The 22,323-nt window shown below is 38.4% G+C and overlaps 1 protein-coding gene across 26 annotated transcripts in view; it reads left to right on the top strand.

Annotated features, from left to right (window-relative positions):
• MICAL3 (microtubule associated monooxygenase, calponin and LIM domain containing 3) overlaps nucleotides 1-22,323 on the top strand; it is a 176,210-nt gene that overhangs the window by 72,880 nt on the left and 81,007 nt on the right. For 18 of the 26 annotated variants that reach the window (XM_068660214.1, XM_068660266.1, XM_068660224.1 and 15 more), the window contains exons 3-19: nucleotides 479-686; nucleotides 2,149-2,265; nucleotides 2,951-3,052; nucleotides 3,618-3,773; nucleotides 4,345-4,445; nucleotides 5,107-5,364; nucleotides 5,967-6,082; nucleotides 6,574-6,700; nucleotides 7,271-7,364; nucleotides 8,522-8,669; nucleotides 9,989-10,185; nucleotides 11,106-11,218; nucleotides 11,727-11,789; nucleotides 12,516-12,689; nucleotides 13,797-13,889; nucleotides 18,805-18,897; nucleotides 21,399-21,455. In XM_068660214.1, the coding sequence (XP_068516315.1) occupies nucleotides 479-686; nucleotides 2,149-2,265; nucleotides 2,951-3,052; nucleotides 3,618-3,773; nucleotides 4,345-4,445; nucleotides 5,107-5,364; nucleotides 5,967-6,082; nucleotides 6,574-6,700; nucleotides 7,271-7,364; nucleotides 8,522-8,669; nucleotides 9,989-10,185; nucleotides 11,106-11,218; nucleotides 11,727-11,789; nucleotides 12,516-12,689; nucleotides 13,797-13,889; nucleotides 18,805-18,897; nucleotides 21,399-21,455 (2,217 nt within the window). The remainder of the gene's footprint in view (nucleotides 1-478; nucleotides 687-2,148; nucleotides 2,266-2,950; nucleotides 3,053-3,617; nucleotides 3,774-4,344; nucleotides 4,446-5,106; nucleotides 5,365-5,966; nucleotides 6,083-6,573; nucleotides 6,701-7,270; nucleotides 7,365-8,521; nucleotides 8,670-9,988; nucleotides 10,186-11,105; nucleotides 11,219-11,726; nucleotides 11,790-12,515; nucleotides 12,690-13,796; nucleotides 13,890-18,804; nucleotides 18,898-21,398; nucleotides 21,456-22,323) is intronic. The other 8 variants (XM_068660430.1, XM_068660381.1, XM_068660392.1 and 5 more) reach the window with 3 other exon arrangements.

Genomic DNA, 22,323 nt, shown 5'->3' on the forward strand with positions numbered 1-22,323 from the left:
ATGTCTATGAAAGCATTGTGTTGTTCTGCTGTAACTGTTCCCGTGCTGCTCAGTGTTGATGAGGAATTGTTAGTGTTCCTGAAGAGCTTCTCAAGAAAGCTAGCTCAGGCTTTGGAAGATGAGGAAAAAGCTGCTTCACCTTCCTCTGAGAACAGAAAACACGTGGGTGGAAAGTGGGGGAGAAGCCTTCAGAAATATTGCTGTTCTCTATGTGCTTTCATAGCCTGGAGAGCACACCTTGGCATCCCTTCTTCAAAGAAGGGTTGGAAAGAGGCAGGTGACTTGCTTGTTTCTCCAGACTTTTTATTTCTCTGTGATATGTTTCATTTTCAGGTTGCAGGTACTGCTTGAACATATCCATGCCAGAGCATGGCAGGTGACAATAGAAAGACTGATGCTAGGATGCTTTGAAGCTATGGTAAAAATACCTTTTTCCTCCTCGGACTGTAAAGTTACTGTGTACTTGGTTGCTTTGCAGTGTCTGATAATTGGGGCTGGACCTTGTGGCCTTCGCACAGCCATCGACCTGTCATTCCTGGGAGCCAAGGTGGTGGTCATAGAGAAGAGGGACGCCTTTTCCCGCAATAACGTCCTGCACTTGTGGCCGTTCACCATACATGACTTGAGGGGGCTTGGCGCCAAGAAGTTTTATGGCAAATTCTGTGCAGGATCCATAGACCATATCAGTAAGTACAGCTGCTGCTGGGTTTGGCAGCACATCTTCACAGGGGAGAGGTGGCTGAGGGCAGGGGGTAACCCACTGAAATGCATCCTGCACCTGCCACTGCTCTCACATCTGTATGGCGTAACGCAACATTACCTTTGTGTGGCACAGCTTGAGCTAGACCCATATGCAAAATAAATAGATCGTGCCATGGAATCATCAAACAACAACATGTATCTGGCATCTTTTATAACTACTAGTTTCTGAGGCCTAACTTTTTCATACACTGAAAAGTACATCTAAGGTTCAAAGCTTTTTTCCCTTGATGGATCATTTTCCTGTTTTTCCTGTTACATTGCTGCAGCTGCCACATTATTCTGTTGCTCTTGAACATTGTGTGTGATGTGTTTTGTTTGTTTGCTTGTTTTTTTAATTACTGAATGTTTTTGAACGTTCTTTTGAATGTTGATCTGGAAAACGCAGGAGCAGTTTTTGCATTGTTAAATTTTGGAAGAGCGGTAAAGATGTTTTCAAGAACACCACCATCCTCTGAATAGATTTTAATTAAATAGATGTTTGCACATTGAAATGGAGAAAAATTTTGGTAATTCTCAAATTCTGAGAAAACTTTCTCTTTTGAAAGCTGTACGCTTTAGTAGGGCAGGAGCTACCATTTTTCACTTCTTCTCTCAAAAATTTACCAGACAGGTTAGTTTGCCCACCAGTCTGTGTTCACCATAGAGCATAAGTGGAAGTATAAACTGACATAAACATAGTAGGTAAGATTTAGCTTCTTGTTCAGTGCAACAGCTTTGTAGACTTTGTTACTTCAGTCTTGCAGATTTCTTTTTCTCTTCCAATTTCTCGTTATTTTTATTCTTCCAGTACTTTGTCATCTTCTTTTGTATCTCAGCACAGATTAAATTTAGTGTTCTGGTGAAGCACTTCTTCATTTCACTATCTGAAATGTGGCAGTAAGGTGTCTTACTTCAAATAGTTGTTTGTCACACTCTCATTTTCATACTTGCTACCTACACTAACTTAAGTGGAAAGAGGTGACAAGGAACTTACTATGTCCCCACTAACCTGAAGGTGTTAGAAGTAAGATGCAGTTCAATATTACAGCAAACTTGATCAAATGGCTAATCATCCTCTGTGACAAAAGTGTAGTCCTGTTTGTGCTCTCTTCAATGCCTCTCCTGCAGTGCATGTTCTGGTTGTTTCCCTTGTTGATTTGGGGGCTGAAACGGTAAAAAAATATTTACTTTCTTGGGGAAGGACTGGAATTTCCGCTACATGGACGTTTCTTGGCATGCCATGATACTACACACCAGTGCTGCCTGGATGAAGTGCTGGGAACACAGCAGGAAGAAGAAAGCAGCAGCTAGCCTTTAAATCAATTTATCAGTAATGTCAAACAGAGATGTGTGCACTTGTGCTCTTTCCTTTTTCTCTTATTTCTTTATCATCTGCTTTTTTTTCAGGTATCCGTCAACTCCAGCTTATCCTTTTGAAGGTTGCCTTGATCTTGGGAATAGAGATCCATGTCAATGTGGAATTTCAGGGGCTTGTTTACCCTCCAGAGGATCAGGAAAATGAAAGCAAGTAGCTTTGAAATGGGTTCTAGAGAAAGGGGAAATTGTGGTAGGGGGCACAGATTCCCACTCCTTAATGTTGCATATGACTGTGAGTCTTTTCCTATTGCTCCATTAATGAGAGGAATCTTCAATACACTTTTGCTTGAGTTTTTAATAGGCTTTATTTTTTCTAATAAAACAAGATCAGCTGAATTACTAAGCAGAAATAATCCAAAACACAGTAGGTTCTAATTTCTCCTAACATATTTAAACCTATTACACTTAGAAAGTATCTTTTTAAAACAACTCCTTTCTTTGCATTCACAGAGGATATTTATATCAGTGAATGATCTTTGTTATGCTGTTTGCATCGCTGTGAAACCCACTGTCCGATTGCTGAGAGAGAGTGGCTTACTTGTCTTTTGGCATCCTGATAACTGAATAAATAGTAGAGAACCTATGAAGGTTTTAGTGATCCTTAAAGGTAATAATCAGGGAGGGGTTATTGGGAATGTCACTGTCTAGCATAGTGCATTCTCTGATTCACACAGAGTGGCTGTGCAAGTCAGCAACAGCCTTGTCAACGATATAGCTATCCTGCAGTCTATCTTTATTGACAATATGAGAAAGGGATTATGGATGTGTCTTCATATATTTGTTCTACTATGTGCATTGTTTATTTTGTCATTAACCTGGAGTTTATCAACAGGAATAGGTTGGCGTGCATTGGTCCATCCAAAAACCCATCCAGTGTCGGAGTATGAATTTGAAGTAATCATTGGAGGGGATGGCAGGAGGAACACCTTAGAAGGTAAGTGTCCACAATTCTCTTTAAAATAGAACTAATTCTTAAATTAGTTAGAGCAGACATGAAGAAAAAAGACTTCAAAAGCCTGATCAAAATCTAAAAATACGTTTGACTAGGAAAAAGTTAAAAGTCCATGTAGAAATCTGTTTTTTTCAAGACATGTGGGTCATATTTTTCCTCTTTCTATCCACCAGCAAAAGAATGAGATATTTGACCTGAGTATTTTTTCCCACCTTCTTTCTTTAGCTAAATAGTGTTGTAACTCTTAATTTTGAAAGTAGGAATTGAAGTGTTAAATTTTCTTCTGTGTAGTAGAGAATTTTATCTAGTATTTTGATGCAAATTACAGTTTTGGGGAAAGAGGTAAAAAGGCGAGGGTGGAGCTTTTTCCCTAAATAAGAACCTCTATTTTTCTGATGAAGCAATTGTTGCTCTCTCAGTGGAGTAGTTTGTAATATATCAGATCCTATCTCTCCTTTATTTTGTGAGGACACCTGTCTATGGCATGGTGAGCATTCTCTGAAGCTATGCTCTATTTTTCAGCATTACTACTTTATCTTTCCCATAGGGTTTCGCCGAAAAGAATTCCGTGGTAAACTAGCGATTGCTATCACAGCAAACTTCATCAATCGCAACACCACAGCTGAAGCCAAAGTAGAAGAGATCAGTGGTGTGGCGTTCATATTCAACCAGAAATTCTTCCAGGATCTACGAGAAGCCACAGGTTTGTCAGCAATTGCCAAATTTCCAATGAAAATGGTTTGTCTTTCTTACTTCAAATTTGTAACTCAGGTATCACGATGTTTAATCAATAAACAAATTACTTGTGCCAAGAAGTCAGTCACTGCTGTCTCTCTTTGAAATCTCACTTCCCTCATTTTTACAGCTGTTCTATACATTTGTACAAAGCAGGTGTGTGTCATTGAGATGTGTCATTTTGTTCAGAAGTGGAGAACATTTCCCTGAGGGTTTTCAGGAAATCTGATCTGCTCTTAAGGAAAGCCTGAATCCTGAGTTTAGCTTCCTGCACTCCACATCTGCACTTACTGTCATGATAAATATATTTTTGAAAAGATAAATATATTTTTGAAAAAAAAATATGTATATATAGGGGAAATGCTCTGTGGTTTTGTTGAAGATGTAACTTTTAAAAATCATCAAAAGCACAGGAGGAAGTTGCTTGGCACTCTCTCTAGGGTTTTCTAACCACGTAGTTTCAATTTACTTTCTTCCAAAGCGATCATTTTTGCACGTACTGTGTAACATGTTCCTTCACTATCTTGTTCTGTCACAAGGTATTGACTTGGAGAACATTGTCTACTATAAAGATGATACACACTACTTTGTCATGACTGCCAAAAAACAGAGCCTACTGGATAAAGGTGTAATACGGCATGTGAGTATTCACTTTTATATATACTTTTTGTACTAAGATTGTGGGACAACTTGTTTTTAGTATGCTAAAAGGGAAAACACACTCTTACTTCATTGCATGATGTTTTTATACAGGTGTGTTTTAGAAACAAACATATGTGATTAATGCCCTTCTGAAGTATTTTCAGCCATGAGAAAAGTGTTTTAAGATCTACCCTGTCTAAATTTGTATCCTTTTGTCATTTTGAGATGTTTGTTCACGTTAATATATACTTAAAGAACCTTTGGTGGCTTGTTTAAGCTTCTCTCATTTAATGAAAATGAAAAAGCAGGGAGTGAAGAAATTCTTGGAAATTTACATCCATCTTATTCTGATGGAAGCAGATTTAAAAGTAGTTTGGCCGAATACATAAGGAGTGAGGTCTTGTGCCTTTTGTGTGAAGAGAAATGCTCAAAAGTTTGTTGGCCCTTTCACGCTTAGAAATGCCAGTAGGACTGATGCCTGTTTGCAGTAAAAGATTTACAATTTTTTCCTTGGAATTATAAGCATTGTTAGGAATGTAAGAATTAAAGGGCAAACCTGTATCAGTGGATTGTAGTGGATTTTTTAATGTCAACATTGTATATGCCAGTCTTAAAATAACCTTATAGATTTGGCTGTTTCACTTGTCTCTCTTTGGCAGGATTATGCTGATACGGAGTTACTACTCTCTCGGGAGAACGTGGACCAGGAGGCTTTGCTAAACTATGCCAGAGAAGCAGCTGACTTTTCCACTAATCAGCAACTGCCTTCACTAGACTTTGCCATCAATCACTACGGGCAGCCAGATGTGGCAATGTTTGACTTCACATGCATGTACGCATCAGAGAATGCAGCTCTGGTGCGAGAGCAGAATGGCCACCAGCTACTTGTGGCACTGGTTGGGGACAGTCTCTTAGAGGTTTGTGTTTTAAACTTACCATTTGTAAACAGGGAATTGAAGTGTAAGCACAAACCATTGCACCCATCACTGAAATGTAAGACAGTTATTATGAGGAACACTGCTGTTTATTATATAATAAAGTGGGAGGTTTGAAAGAAGGGTAGGCATGTTGGGAAAACAGAATATTTAGTAATGATCATGCTTAAGAAAATATGTGCAGAGTTTTCTGAAGTTATATCTATTCAATGTGCTTCTTATTGGGACAATTATACTCGCTGTGGGAACCTCCTCCAGGCCTGTTAATAATTAGCATTTTGTAGTTGTTTAAGAGGTATAGTATTGAAGAGTAGCTCTTAAGATACTCTAGGCTATGAATAGCTGTTGGCAATAGAGGAGCATTTGGCCTTGAGGAAGCTCATGGACAATTCAGCATGCATCTAGCTTCCTCTAGCCCAGTGGGAGTAGAGCTTCAAGCTAATTACTGAGCAGTAATTTCCCAGCAGATTACCCTCTATATTCATGGTATTGATTTAAAATGTTCTCTAACTGATGTTCTTCCTTTCTGTTCTGTTCTGTTCTGTGTTCTGTTCTTCCTTTCTTTTTTGAAACTGTTATATTAGCCATTTTGGCCAATGGGAACTGGAATAGCCAGAGGATTTTTGGCTGCAATGGACTCTGCTTGGATGGTACGAAGTTGGTCACTTGGAGCAAGTCCCTTGGAAGTTCTTGCAGAGAGGTAGTAGAAAAAATGCTTCCATTTTCAGTTTTAATCTCATCCTCCAAGATCTCATCATTCGTTCCAATTCCTTCTAGTGCAAATATATAGATAGATAGGAGATAAAGATTCTCACTGTCTAAAGAGGGTGCTTGTGCATATAATTAAATCAAAGAAAAAAATCTGAAGGAGCTGATAAGCTGAAGTATATTTAGAGAGGAATAAGATATGTTGAAGCTGTTTTTGGTCCTAGTCTTACAAAGCAGATTAGATGAAGAGTCTTTTCTTGGTGCTTATTGGTATTACGTGGAGAAAGTGAGCTTGACTTACTGCCACAAGCCTTTCAATAGCAAACTAGATGAAGATGTAGATGCCTTTGAATTACCAGAGACAACAAAACTGTTTGCCATTCCCTATTATCTTGTCAATATCTTTTATGATTTTCTTAGCAATACTAATAGTGATGCATCTTTACAAACAAACTTTTTTTTTTCTTTTTTTTTCCCCCTAAGGGAAAGCATCTATAGGCTACTGCCTCAGACCACCCCTGAGAATGTGAGTAAAAACTTCAGCCATTATAGCATTGATCCAGCCACCCGGTATCCCAATATCAATGTCAACTTCTTGCGGCCACAGCAGGTAACTAGAAAAATGGTGCTTCTGAATATTTGTAATCTGCATTGTCTTTTCGTAGGTGAAACTATGCTCATGTTTTGGGACAGATAATGACCTGACTGTGGCAGTGTAACTTGGAAGCAGTGAGATGCAGATATATCAGACAAGAGTCAAGCTCTTTAATTCCTGTTTTATCTAGAGTTTAGGAGTTGTAAAAATGTGCTTTTAAATCATCTGTATTCTTGATTTTGACAGTTTTAACCATGCTGTGATGATACTTGAAATCTATAAATGTGTGCCTGTGCATGCATTTTTTTTTGTACTAAGTCTAGTATACCAGTCTATCATTGCAATTTGGTATCCACTGAGCAGTAACAATCATCTAAACTATTCAGCACTGACAAATTGTCCCTTGTTCTGGAGTTTTTGAGCTAGAGTTTTCTGCTACATGAGAATACTTGTCCTCTTTCTTTTACCTTGGGATGACTCCTCCTTGTCCTCCTGCCCTTTCTTCATGGATGTTGGGTACATAGCATGTTGGTCATTTTTATTTTTATTTTTATTTTTATTTTTATTTTTTTTGCATCATTTTAGGTACGCCACTTGTATAATACAGGAGACTTGAAAGACATTCACCTGGAAATAGAGAACTTTGTGAACTCCAGGACACCAAAGCTGACTCGGAATGGTAGGCCTTGTTACTGCTCCATTCCTTTTGGTATTCTGGGGCTGAATTAGTGCAGAGCATGTGGAGCAATGTCACTAGTGTATTGTTTAGTCAGGCTCTTTTGCTGTAGAAAAAGTATCCAGCAATTGTTTTGTCAGCAGTCTGACTTTTCCAATCTTTCAAGTTTCAATTAGCATGCAAATATATTTTTGTTTACCTAGTTTTCTTGCTTTATAATGCTGCAATATTTCTAGAACATGACATCTTATACAAGCATTGCTTTTCACCTCCCTTGTCCCTATAACACTGTCCTTACTTAAAGTGCAGGGGGCTTGCCTGAATGCACTCTAACAGTAAACACAAAATCCTTATAAAAATAACAGAAGTTATTTCTAGTACAGTCTTTCATGTTTATGCTTTTCTTTACTTAATCTCATTTCCTAGCTTAACTAAATGGAACCTCACTTTACTTATGTTATTCTGAAAGCTAGATGCCTTCTGAAAAGCATTTCAGTATCTGTCTACTTGTCCTATGCCCTGAGGGGTATGTTGAACATTTCCATTTGCACACTTTGCCTTTGAATGTCCAGATAACATTGGGGTCTCTCTGAATGGTGCTTTGCTGCTGAGCCTCCTTTCGCTGCTGAATATGTAGTTTTTGGATTTGTTCTTTGGCCTGCAACCATGTCCCTTTAGGCTGTAATCTTGTCAGATCTTGCAGTAAGGCAAGGTCGAAACAGGTCAGCACTTCTAATGGAAGGCTTTCAATAGGAAAGAAACAATTGCAAAAGTACATTTGTAATTCTTGCATTACAAATAGTGTATCTGGGCTTTACAGAGCATTGTACTACTGTATATCCTTTTAATAATATTTAAAACAAGCCTTTGTGACTGCTTTATTCATGGGGCTCTTTTATGAGGGCTAGGATGAAATGTCTGGCAAGATATAACTTCTGTAATTACTTTTTAGCAAATGAAAATTCCTTTATTGGAGCTAAAATAGATATGATTGTCTTTAAAAATAATAATAATAATAATTTTGTCCTGTGTTGCTCATTGTAGAAGGAGCATATTGTTTACACGGAGGTTTTATTTGCCTATTCATATTTTTTATGATGTAGTTAAAATTCATGTAAGAGATTTTCTGTGTTTCTACTTAACAACTTGATTTCTTACAGAGTCTGTAGCTCGCTCTAGCAAATTGCTCAATTGGTGCCAGAGGCAGACAGATGGGTACGCTGGTGTAAATGTTACAGATCTCACGATGTCATGGAAAAGTGGCTTAGCTTTGTGTGCCATTATCCACAGATACCGTCCAGATTTAATGTAAGTAATTGGCTCTTTTGAAGATCTGGGAAGGGCAAAACGTTAGTTACATTTCAAACAAATACGATTGAGAGTGAGGCAATGTGTTTGTGACTTATGAAGAAATGGATTGAAATTAAGTCAATTAAGCCTGATAGAAGCTAATGTACAGTGATTCATCAGCAGAGGGGAAGGTCATAATAGCTTGACGAATATGAAGGTAAATGTGTTGTCATTTTCTTTTCTGGATGATTTGACAATTAAACTTCAAATTGGTACTGTCTGGAATTCATTATTGTCAAACAGCTCTCCTCTGTGAAATTAGTCAGGAATAGTTGATAGCTTCAGTTAGATTTCTTGTGAACAAGTCTCTACACAGACCTTTAATCTCCTGTTTGACAGTAACTTTTTAAAAACATTAAGGCTGCCCTTTACAGAAATAGTGACTCACTACCTGAATGTTGCTGTTTGTAAACTAACATGTTGTTTGGATGAAAGAAAGTCTGTCCTCTTACACTATATATTGAGTAAAGCAGTAGCTCCATTCGAAAACAGGAAAACAGTGGCTGGCAGAAGTATTAGTAGCAAAGACTCTGGTAGTTTAATTGAAATCTGCAGTGACTTCAACTTCCCAAAGGGACATTAGAAAAAATAAATGCCAGAGATGTAATTAAAGGCATAATCCAGTAAAAAGCTTGCTAAATAATTGTGTGGTTATTCCCTTCCATGTGCACTGAATTGCTTTGCTACCAGTGCACTCAAGTTAACTGAGCTACTCTTTTTAATAGCTATATAACTTGTGAAGGGTTCAAGTGGAAGTATTCTGTACTGTGTTGCTTTTCAGATAGTTCATATAACTCTCCATAAGCTATGTAACTTTTTATAGAGTTTTAGCTTTGTGTGTGTGCATATATATATATTTCTACAAGTTTCAGAAAAAAATAGAACAAAATAAGGGGTCAGTCGAGAAAAATGTGGACAAAGAGAAACTTCATTTAGGACTTCATTTAGTTCCAAGCACGTAAAAGATTTTACATACAGGAAAGCAGTAGAGTTTTCCAGCAAAGGAGGAAGTGAAGATGTATTTCAGGGAATACTCAAGTTCTTAAGAATTAAAAATTAGGTTTATTGGAAGAGAAACAAATTAAAAAAAGAGTTAAGTTTGAGTCAAAGTTCACCATAATTAAATAGCATCAACTCTGCAATACAAAAGGTATGTTGACAAGTAAATTTCGGAGATTTCAGAACAAAATGGCAGTGGATCCCTGATTTCTTTCAGAAGATTGATTTCCACTTGATTCAGCTTGATTCAGTGCATGCCTTCTTCCTGCTCTTTGCAGAGACTTTGATTCTTTGGATGAACACAATGTGGAGAAGAATAACCAGCTAGCTTTTGACATTGCTGAAAAAGAGTTTGGAATATCTCCCATTATGACTGGAAAGGAAATGGCATCTGTTGGTGAACCAGATAAACTGTCGATGGTGATGTACCTCACACAGTTCTATGAGATGTTCAAAGACACCATCCCGTCTAGTGGTAAGGAGTTTGGGGCAGGTCTTTAAGATTTAAAGAATGTGTGAGCTTGAGTTATCTTTGAGCTTCTTCCACATGAACTTATACTAGTGACTCACTAACTTTACATTACAATAAGATGTCTTACTGGTGTTTATAAAGACAAGAGCATCAAGAGCAAAAAGAGGAGTTAATAAATACAAAGTAATGGCCTCAAAATTTTAAACTCACTTCAGCACTATTTGATAACTTCTCTGTTCTCTTGATATTATTTAGGGGTTCATCTGTCTTCACTAATGTGAAATGCCTTGCTAGTATTTGTTTAGTAGGTAATTTCAAAATCCTGGCCAAATTTTATATCTATTTTTTACCATCCATGAGTGGTGAGAGTGTCTTCAGGCCAATGAGAGACAGAAATGAAAGATATTTGATTAAAACTGTAGGATATAGTTGCTTAACATAAGTGAATATTGCCCATCTCTAAATCTTAATGATGTAATAGCTTTTTCTTTATTACTGATGATCTTAATTCAAATTCTAACGTATATTTGATTCACGTCTGTAATTCTGGGAGAAAAAATAAGAAGTGTGTTTAATAGCCATTTAAAAATACAGTGTATATCAGTTAGGTATTTGCAAAACTGAACTTGTTACTAATACTGGTAATCATGGTGCTTTTCAAATATGAAAGTAAATACAGTATTTGTTCTGGGTGTTTATAAAGACTAGAGGTAGAACTGAGTTTGGCAAAATGAAGAAAGCAGCATGGCTGAGAAAGTTATTGATTTGGGACTCTCTACAATCATCTTGTGCAGAGTGTTTAAGGAAAAGAGTGGTATGTTTAAAAAAAAACAACTAGGTGAGTCCTTCAGTTGTATTTTTAATAATACCACTGCAGAAATGATGTCATGGCATTCCCTTGTCCTACCTGTTTTTGCCAACAGATAGTGTGGACCTGAATGCAGAAGAAAAAGCTGCCCTAATTGCCAGTACCAAATCTCCTATCTCTTTTCTCAGTAAACTGGGACAAAGCATCTCTCGGAAACGCACTCCAAAGGTAACCATACCACGGTCTTGATAACAGCTGTGTCTACTAGGCTGCTGTCCAAGTAGGTGGTACTACAAATGGATGTGTCTGTCTGCTATGTATCTGCAAAAGACCATGTGTTCTTCAGCTCTTGTCATGAGACGATACATGACCTTTAGAATTGCATTGGTAATATGCACTCTCAATTAGTGGTATATTTCAGTCATAAAATTCTAGCTTTTTGGTAGAATGTGGGGATATACTTTGTATTGGAACACAGTTGATTGCTCAGTTCCCAGTTTGTTGGAAGTGCTGAAGAATGACAGGTAGAGTTTCCAGTATGTGAAACCCCAAAGGTGGGGGGGCGACATACAACAGAAAAAAAAACACACATTTCTTTAAACAAATGGGGAATGACCTAGAGAATTAATCAGTTGTATTACAAAACTTATTTAAGTGCACTCGTGACATTTGTCTCAGCCCAGAAAGGTATGAGAATCCTTATCTTTGTTTTCTTTCTTTCTTACTCTGTTTTCAGGACAAAAAAGAAAAGGAACTGGATGGTGCAGGAAAGAGGAGGAAAACCAGCCAATCTGAGGATGTAAGTATTACAGTAAGGAAGGTGTTAGGGAGAAAAATATATCTAGTACATTTCTTTGTTCCCACTTCAGTCCTTTCATTTTCTGTATCCAGACCGGGCTTATTTCTAAATTAAAATTAATTCTTCAGAAGTTATGCTTTGTTGTATTTATAGAGGAAATATTTTACTGATGCTTATGAAAGAAGAGTACACTACAAATGAGATATTTGCAGTTGCTCCATATTCTATTTTTATAGAATAAATTTGCAATTTACTTTGATTTGGTGAGCACACCAATAGTAAAGTTTCATTTAGTAAAATCATACAGTAGTCAGAGATTTCATTCATATTTGAACTGTAGTCTCAGTTAGTGCAAAAGGCATACATAACCACAATGCTCCGCAAGGTAATCCTTCAGTTCAAGTGCCTATAGCCAAATAAGTACAAGTGAGCTAAAAGTTAGTATTTAGAATTGTCAGCGAGGGTTGAAGATATCATTTTGCTTTATACCAGCAAATTAATGAGTGTTTCAACTGTGGTTTCTCGGTTAGGTAACTGTATTAAGTAAGGTTGGAAAGATAGTTATCAGAACATTTGATGTCATACCAAAGAAAACTAAAATGTGAGCTTGCAAACGCATACCAATAGATTTGTTTTCTACACTGTTAGAAATCTATTGCAGCAAAGGTGAGGAGAGAAAAGGTCATCTGGATGTATCTGTTAAATTTTGATCTCACTGGTTGATAGGAGGATGTCCCTCGAAGCTACAGAGAAGAAAGACCTACATTGGTGAGTGCCCTGACGGAGAGGAGAATTGATGCTGCCATTGGGAATCAGAACAAAGTCAAGTCCATGGCAACCCAGCTACTGGCCAAATTTGAGGAGAATGCACCAGTGCAGTCCTCAACGTTACGAAGACAGGTATGAGATGGTTAATAAAACACTGTATTTTGGAATCATGGCAGAAAATCACGAGTAATAACATGCATTCCTCAAGACTGGATGCTAGTGGTGTTCTTGTACTTCAAAGGCTCTCCTGGGGAAGAATGAAGGTTACTCAAAAGAGAAAAAAAAAATTACATTTAGGAGTATGGGATGGAGAGCTTCCTAATGAAAGTCTACTTTCCTGTTACTGACAGTATTATGTGATCTCTTTCAAAAACACCTTACCAGCAATTAAGATTCTTGTATAACTACTTTTGCTGTTGAAAAGCTTTCCAGGAATATCCCATTTCTCACCTCCAAGAGCTATCATTTAATTTCCGATTAGAACATTTTCATGTCAGGTTATATGTTTGTTCTTGTGAACTGTGATTAATTTTTTTTTTCTTTTTTATCTTTATGTAAGCACAGCAGATAAATGTCTGGGAATTTCATTGCAATCAGGATATTTATATCATTTCAAGTGAGGCTTCCTGACAAGTGCCGGTTATTCAGGATATTATCTGAACTACTGCAACTGCAGGGTAGTCATCTTTGAAGTGATGCCGAGTCACTTCAAGATGCTGCTAAGCTGTGTAGTGTCAGCAGTATAAGGCTCAGTATGGTTTAAGTGCCTGAGTTCTTGCTCTGCTGCATAGTCTGTCTTCATAGCTTGTGCCAAGCTCTGTGCTGCCCTGGCCAGATTGTGAACAGGACCTTATCTAGCTACTTTAAGTCTAGTCCAGGTGTATGTATGCTACATTGCACAGTGGTGTTGGTAGCATAGCATAATCTCAGAACAATGACATTTATTCCACTGTTTACCAGTCAAATGTTTCCTCAGCCGCTGCATATTGGCTGGAATAACTGGCTGAGTTGAAGGAACAATGAAAATAAAGGTCAAAAAAAAGTGCAGTTTCCCATTTGTTGATGTCTTTTCCCTTTTTATATATGACTTGCTAAATGAATTCTCCTCTACCCTATTTTTTTGTTAAATGTTTGTCTGTCTGATTCTGTCTCTCATTCCTTTGGCTTTCTTCGAGTTTCCTTTGCTATTCTATCATCCCTCCTTGGTCCCATCCCAATTTCCCTACAACCTGCATGCAGCAACCTGTCCTGCCTTATCAAGAACGTGTTCACAACCAACCATCCAGCAGACGAGAGCAGGGCCGTCTAGCTCCCATCCCCCAGTGGAAACAGGTAAAGAAATTGATTATGAATATGATATGTTGCCTGCACCCAACACCAGCTATCACTATCCTGTTTTTAAACCAGTCCTTTTCCAGCAAAAACATCCTTTTTAATGTGTGAGTCCATTATTTTAAATAGTTTAACTTGTCGTGAATACATGTAAGATCAAAGTCTGCCTTTGGTAATAACGCATGATTTATTGTTTCAGGAGGATTTAGTCAAACTTACCCTGTTGTCTTACACTGGTTTCATCTTTCTAGGTCTTCAGTGGATGTTTCATCAGAAACCTTGCCTATAGATGCAACATTGTGTTGTCTGGAGTATTTGTAGATTATTCTCTTAGAAAACAATAGGGAATATGTAGACAATTATTGCAGCCAATGAGGTTTAAGATGTCATGCCATCTGTGGTATTAAAGCTCTTCATTGGTGTAAAGAGTAAAATTGATTGTCAGTTTTGCTATTCATGTGGAATATTGTGTTCTGCAATTAGAAGAGACATTTCAGTTTCTGTGGTTTCCTGTTCTCTGTGACAAACCTAGCTTTCCTTGTGAGCTTCTCACCTTCATTGCATTGCAGATTCCAGTATTACTGTGGATTAAGTAAATTTTAGATTTTCTGCCACACACAGTGACAGAATAGCGATCGACAGAAGAATGATCAGTAGGTATCATATTTTATTTTCTTTTGTATGGTTTAGCTCATTGTTATTACTGGTATTTTTCTTTCAGCAGTGCACTGTGAAAGCAAGGCTTGTGACAATCAATCTTTTCAGGCAAACAGGGATACTTATCTCACTGGCTTCCTCTGCTTCCTCTCTTTCCCTGTGCAAATCACCTCCTCTTGTTTCTGAGAGTGCTGAGATATATTTTTCTGGCAGCCATAATTTAGAGAAACATCTGTTTCTTTCTGGATGCAGCTTAATAGCATGCTTTTGGAGTCACGAGGAAGAAGTTTGGAAGTTCACTTTTTTGCGTGTTTATGGATTCATGGTGAACTTTATCCTCAAGGTATTCAACCCAAGCAGTGCTTCATGTCATGACCAGTGCCATGATCTAGAAGATTTCTCTCCAAAGAAGACCCAAAGCAGGGGAATTATCAGTAGGACTGTCAATAGAGTCTTAAAAATGTCAATATTACATTTAGGTTTCCAGAGTCATTCTTTGTTCTTCTACCTTCTCATCAAAATCTTCTTTATAAGCTAGTGAGGACTTTCAGGTGGATACTCATCATCCATGATTAAGACAGATTTCGATTTTTAAGAATACTTCCAGGTATAGGGGAGAACCCAAAGAAGTGATGCAGAAGAAGTGTATGTGGCTGTACATTACCAGGTCAGTTAATGAACACTGCTTATGTCACCCTCCTTTTATTCAGCAGAGACATTGACAGCTGTCTGTGGGTACTTTCTCCCTCAAGATTGGTCCTGAAGTATTTGCTTGACTTTTTTCTTTGATGAGCTTTACTGTGTCAGCAGAAGATGGTTGGTTCTTGGCTCCAGAGTTCATTCTGGATTTTGAAGTGTTTTTCATCTAACAATGAAATGGAGAAGAATAAAAGTGGGTCTCAAAGATGCACAATATGCAGAATACATTAGGATTGAAGAAACAGTTTATATGGTCCCTATTCTAAAGGTTCCTTAGGACTTGCCCGGGGAAATAAAGGACATCAATGGTCATCACATAGAAACTAATTGGGAATATGTAGAACCATTTCTTCTGGACTGATCAGCTGAGGCTGGAAGCCATGCACTAACCCAAGCAGCCAGCTTTGTCAAGCTTGGACAGAAATCCATCCTGTGGGAATTTGTTGCTGAAGCAGTGCTTCGGCTGTCTGTTGAAGATTCTTAATTCTGTCTGCTTAGGTACAAGGAATCTGACTGCTGTGAGACTGCATGTTACTTCAGTACTAAAACAGCTTTCTTCAGTGACATTAGGCACTAACTACAAAGTTATTTCCTGGGCCACAGATCACCAGCAGTGGAGTTGGGGCTGGGTACCAGTCCGTGTTGTACGGCTCCTGACAAGGTCTTCAGGGGGGATTTGTGTTTTCCAGAAAGATCTGCTCATGAAGGTATGGCAAAGGGTCTCTTGTTTGGCACAAATGTCAGAGTTCACAAGCAGAACCTTCTGTTCAGTGATTCTGCATAAGATAATATCGCATAATGAAAGACTTCTACTGAGGAGTCCTTTGAAGAGGAGCAAAGCAGTTCCTGAAGAGGACAAAGCGGTGACCTGCTTTTGAAGAAAACAACTAGTTGCCTCATATATTTGCCCGCAGGCAGAATGAAGTTGAAGTCCTCAGGGGTTCGTGGGAGAAGGATAGTTTCCTGTCTTGTGATTGATAGGTTTGGTCCTGCACCTTGGAAGGTGCATGGAAGAGGAAAGTGTACTGCCAAGGCAGCAAGAATAATTACAGGGGAGAACTGGATGTTTGTGTAGGAAGTGGTCTGGGTTGGACCACCAGGTTTTTTTTGGAGAATTTACATCTGCCTTAGGCTGCGAATTGCCAGTGTCTGTCAGATGGACTTCATTAGCTGTCCTTGCTTATCAGTTCAAGTCTAGAATTTTGCTGTTCCATAAAGAGTTACCAGCCAAACAGTTTCAGTTTATAATGCAGAGTGTCTCTGTGTCTGCTGTAGAGGTGGGATAGGGATGGCTTGGTAAGACAGAATTCCTAGAAAGAGTGAAGTCTTGGCAGAATCTGTTCTGAAGTAGTTTTTACTTTCATCACAAGACCTTGTTATCTCTCCTGAAAAGGGAAAACCTTGAAAGGATCAAACAGGTTAAAAACCTCCTCAGTCTGCTGCTGTAAGCATTCAGTGTGGCCCGCATTTTCCTCCTGAATTAGATTGCAGTGTTTGCTTTGTTGAACTACAATTTGGGAATGTTGATCTTTGTTGTCAAAACTGGGTTCATGCTACTGTGAACATCTCAGCAGCAGCTGGTAATGCATGAAGGTAATGTTTGTGTATGTGCACAGGAGAAACGTGCAATTTTTTATGTGATATGGTATCTCCTAAAAAATCTGGATTGCATTTTGTGGTATGGTGAATAATCTCAAATTAACCTCTAGTTGTGCTAAAATATCTTCTACATTGCATTCTGTTGCTTTCCATTTTCACTGCTTTTTGGAAAGAGCATCTCATCAGGGATCATGAAGCTATTAGAGAGCCATGTAGTCTATCCAGAAGAGTATCTGACTGTTTATCATGTGGGAGACTAGCCCTTCAAACTGAATTTTGTCCTGGATTCCAGTCTTTGAACTTATGGTCTTCAGCATTTTTCTGCCATAGTTTCATAGCCTCCTAGCAACAAGAATGTATGTGTGTAATGCGCAAGTGTAAATCACTGATGTGTATGAAGATGCTTGTAAGATAGAGATCACATGATTTGCAGCACAAATCTCTTCTGCCTCTGGATGTCTGATGCTTGTTCTTTCAAGAGGATTTCCTGATGTGTGATAAAAGCTTGTTGGTAAAAACCCTTCTCAGTAATTCTGTTGGAACTGTGATTTTTAAAGATACGTAATGTGTGAGATGACCACAGTCAGCTGGAGCTGAAATCTCAGCAGAAGAAAACTTATATCAATGATTTCTGCAAATACTGTTTTCCTACTTAATTTTTCATTTAAATATGTTGATAAGTCTTTGTTTCCTTGTTCCTGTAGCCATCTTTGACTTTGCATGTTTAGAGATGCATCCTACTGGAGGACTGAATATGTACTTCATATACCCATACAATGTTATATTCCATGATCTGCCATGGAAAATTACACAAGTTTGGGAATACACAGAAATTTCAAATGCAAACTAGGCCATGGTCAGATGACAGTCTATGAACAGCTGTAGTGATTGAAAATGTTACCTCCCTTTCTGCTAGAGATTAGTGCCTTCACAGCTGAGCCTTTTGAATGCTCCTCATCCACTTCAGTGCAAAGTCATGTAGCTTAGTTTAAGCTGCTTGTAGCATGTGTTTGAATTAGAGTTTACTTTTTTGGTGAAGGGGAAGAGAACTCCCAAATACATGTTAGCACCAGTTCAGCTGTCAGGACCATAACGATTATCTATAATATCTTTCCATAGCACGCTGTTTCTTTGGAGGCTATCTAGCAGTGACTCTGGATACACAAGCTTTTTTTTTTTTTTTTCAGTGCAACAATTTCCAGATATGCTCCTGTGAAAAGAAAAGGAAAAAAGAAATAAGCATAGAATACATTAAATATCTAGAAGTGGTGGAGAAAAGACTGTACGTAGTGGGGACATAAAGAACTAGCAAGGCATGTTCTTTCAGTATATAAAAATGAGGGCATATATGCATTCTGTAGTATTCAGTTTATTCAGTATGGCTACACGCTGCCTTGAAAGCAGCTGTATTTCTCTTCTAGTAGAATGGCAAAGCACAGTTTAACTCGTCTGAGACAGTTTAATATCTGTAAGGTAGAGAAGCTGAGAACAGGATACTGCAACTTGAGTTGTATTGCTAATAAGCTGCAAGCAAGAGTAATCAGGTCAACAGGATGAATATTCTTAAACATTGCAAGGCACAGCACTATATAATTTTTCACGAAGCAACAAGAGCAGTCCAACTCTGCTACCAAGAGTTTCGAGTTTTGCATTTGACTGAGCATAAGACCTTGACTCAGAAACTGTTGGTTGAATCGATTATTGCTATAACTACATGTTTATTGGCTGTTCTAGAATTATCTGTCAAGTGGATGTGTGATCTTGTGAATATGGGTGAAAATTTTCTCTCTTTCAGCTTGGATAAAATGTGGCTTTAGGTCACTCATAAGAGCTACGAACATAGGATCGCGGTCTCTCAGCTTATGCATTCTAGCCAGTCTTACAAAGTCAAGGGTAATGTTACCTTAGCTTTTCTACCGTTATTATGATTTTTTTTTTCTTTTTTTGTTTTAAAAAAAAGATGAGGAGTAAGGAACGTTGTCGGACCTGCCCCAAAAAAGTGATCATGCTCTCTTCTACTGCACCTTCCTCTCCAACGTATCCCAGGCAGCAGGTGATTCCCTCTGCATGCTCTGTCCCTCTCTCTTCATTACTGCTTTGTACAAATGACTAAATTGATTACCAGACATCCCACTTACAAATATATTTCCAATTTTCTTTTTTTTGGAAGGTGATAGGGCTTCTTCAGCCTCTTAATATAGAAACACAGGTCAGCATTAGCTCAGAAGAAGCATCATTTTGACGATTGTCTAATGCACTGGAGATTCTGAGACTTTACTCTAGGGTAATTGGTAATTACAGTAGCCTTCTTCAGTTTTGAGTTGCAGCAAAATAGAACTGAAATAAAATTAGGGCCACGTCTACCTTTAAGATATATATACATGCTTCTTAGAAATTCAGTAGGTGTGCTTTTGTCTAAGTATTAGAACTTGATCCTGTGTTACATATAGATCATTCACTGGCCAAAGGCTCCTTTTTTTCTAAACAGAAGTTAGTATGTTTGGAGTAGTTCAGGGATGGAAATTGCAACTTTTCTCCATCTCTGTGCTTTGTTTATAGAAGTGTGACTGAGAATTTGTTCTTGTATCCATGAAACTCTTTCAGATTTATTGTATGAAGTCCTTTTTTGAGTTGTTGTTGTGGCCTGCACATGTCCAGTTTGGTCCTTCAGTTTCCCCCACATCCAGGCCTTTGTCTCAAGAGTTCGTGTTCAGTCTGTCTTAGCTTGCATTTGGAGCTGTGTTGTTCTGAACACAGTATATACATGTGAATCAGATGTATGTACACATGTATATGTTGTCCTTCTAGTTAAATATTACCTGAAATCTTAAATATCTGTGTCTCGTTTGCTATACATGGCCATCCTGCTTGAGTTGTGTCTTTATTTTTGTTCCATTTTCCTACTGCAGTAATAAATTCTCCTTCCACATCAGCCCTTAACTAATCTTTAGTTGATAAAAAGGCAGCTACAGTTCCATAGACCCAAAAAGATTTCCCCAAAGGTGGAAAACATTTCTTTGCTGAGCACTTGTTTTCCTATAAACTCTACTTTTAGCAGAATAGAAAAGGGACATTCTTGAACATATTGTTTGACTTGTCTTACTGCTGTGGTTTCTCAGAGTACAGTTACATGTTACATTTCATCTGCCCTCACTACAGCCTCTGGACCACACTTTGCCTGCTGCCTCTCCTATGTCAGATTTGTTCAGACAATCAGGTCTGCTTACCAATCTGATTTGAAATTGTTCGAACAAAAAAAGTAGTTTGTTTTCTGGCACACTGTGGACAGCATGGTGCAAGGAAGGATTCAGGAATGCACATCTGGGTCGAATAGGTGAGGAACGCCCTTCTCATTAGCAAAACCCACATCTAAACTGAGTCGACTGTAATGAGAAATTGTATCATCACAGAATGGAAGGGACCTCTGGAGTTCATCTGGTCCATCCCCTCTGCTCTAGCAGGGTCACCCAGAGCACATTGCACAGGATAGCATCCAAACAGGTTTTGAATGTCTCCAGAGTAGGAGACTCCACAGCCTCTGGGCAACCTGACCCAGTGCTCTGTCACCCTCACGGTAAAGAAGTGCTCCCTCATATTGAGCCGGAACCTCCTTTGCTTGAGTTTGTGTCCACGGCCTCTTGTCCTGTGGCTGAGCACCAGACGCTGTGGTAGCTAGCAGCCTTCCTCTCATCAAGATCCTTTGAAGATTTTCCCCAAGCTTATGATAAACTAAGTTAAATGTTGAGACTTATTTTTCAATCTATGGTGTGGCAGTCACTTTCCATATTTAAAAAATGGGCTTTCAGTTACTGAGGACCCTTTAGCTCTGTGTTTTCCCTCCCTGTCTCCTCCAAGTATTTTGTTTGTTTGTCCTGTGACTCTCTCTTGCTTGCCTAGTTCAGTCATGAGAACTGACTGCTGCTGGGTCCAAACGTGCGTAGACCATTTTCTACCTTGTGTCCTGTAGGAAACATTTTTGTTCAAATTATAAAAAAAAAAAAAAAAAAAAAAAAAAGCATTGTCCACTTCCTCCTTTTAACTCAGAGGAATTTTACCTCCTGTGCTGCGTAAGTAATCTGTTAGGGCCAGCTGAGGGACTGCCTTTGGAGATGTTTTTTCTTCCTTATTCTTTTTCTGAATTGTCTTGGCCCACACCACATAGCAAGTCAAATGGATCTGTGTGCTTGTTACACCGATGTCTTTTAAAAACTCTGCACTTCTAATGCATTCATTCTGCCAATTCCTTTAAACTTTCTATTTCTTTCCTTTGATCTAACATCACAGTAGATGTTGAGTGTCTTCTCATCTTTATAGTACTAATTTTATTACACTGTGGTTAACAGATTTAATATGAATCTATATGAACTTTTTTTAATATCTTCCCTACAGGAACCAAGTCATTACTGCCAGTTTTAAAATATTCTTCTCAGTAAATTGTTTTTCTATCATTATGACTTCTTTTCTGCCTACATGTTAAGAAAAATCTAATTCAGTCTGTTTTGACTAGGAAGTTGGTCTGTGATTGTTACTAAGCTCATAATTTGTTGCCTGCAGAGAAACAGGGAACCTGGTGCTGACTATCTTGGGGAGCAGAGTCCCAGACAAGGAAGGGTAAAGAGCATGAACAAATGGCATGGATGCTGATGACACAGCTGTGTGCAATACAGGGAGCAAACGTACTGAGTAGTGAAGCACTTATCCTAATGCTGCTGTTAACACGCTGAAACTGCTGAGAGGCAGTTAGGAGCAGTCAACTATTTCTGCGTGATGCCCACACAAACGCATAACAAGCCTTCATCAACAGTTTGCTGTATGCTTGTATTTTGCCATAGATTTGGCACTTAAGCTCTTCCCATTCTCCTTTTTCTCTTACACCTCTTTTTGAAGTGTGCTGTGGCTGTAGCAGAACAAGAAGAGTTATGTTTTGTGCTAGTTCATGCGAACATGGTTGCATTGTGTTCACTGCTTGCTTTCTGGATGGTTAAACAACTGGCATTCCATCCTGCCTCCTACAGGCCAAAGTAAAAGGAAAAATGATGAGGCATTATTTAGTATAGAGGGTTGAAGCCTTCTTAACAATGAAATATTCAACAGCCTGTCTCAATGATTCAGTATTATCCAGAAGCATGGGAAAAGGAAAGATAGGCACTCAAAAGAATTGGATGATTTGAACTCATATTGACAAATTAATTGACATTCCAGTAAAGGCTTTTAATGAATTAAGTCATAAATGGTAGCCAGCTGTAAAACTGTTGTAACTTCAAAAATGTGTTCTACACAAAAGACACTTGTGGGCTGAGTGTTTTCTGACAGGCATTAGAAAATGAATAAGCATGTGTCTGCAGTGACACAGAAGCCCACAGCTTTATAATAGGCCCTAGTTTTAGTGAAAATGATCTAGTAGGAAGGAGTAGGTGGAACTGAGAGCAGCTGAAAATAGAGAGTATTATTAATGCGTTTGAATGGGAAAAGTGTTTCT

Source organism: Anas acuta, chromosome 1 (assembly GCF_963932015.1).
Source record: "Anas acuta chromosome 1, bAnaAcu1.1, whole genome shotgun sequence".
Taxonomy (NCBI): Eukaryota; Metazoa; Chordata; class Aves; order Anseriformes; family Anatidae; genus Anas; species Anas acuta.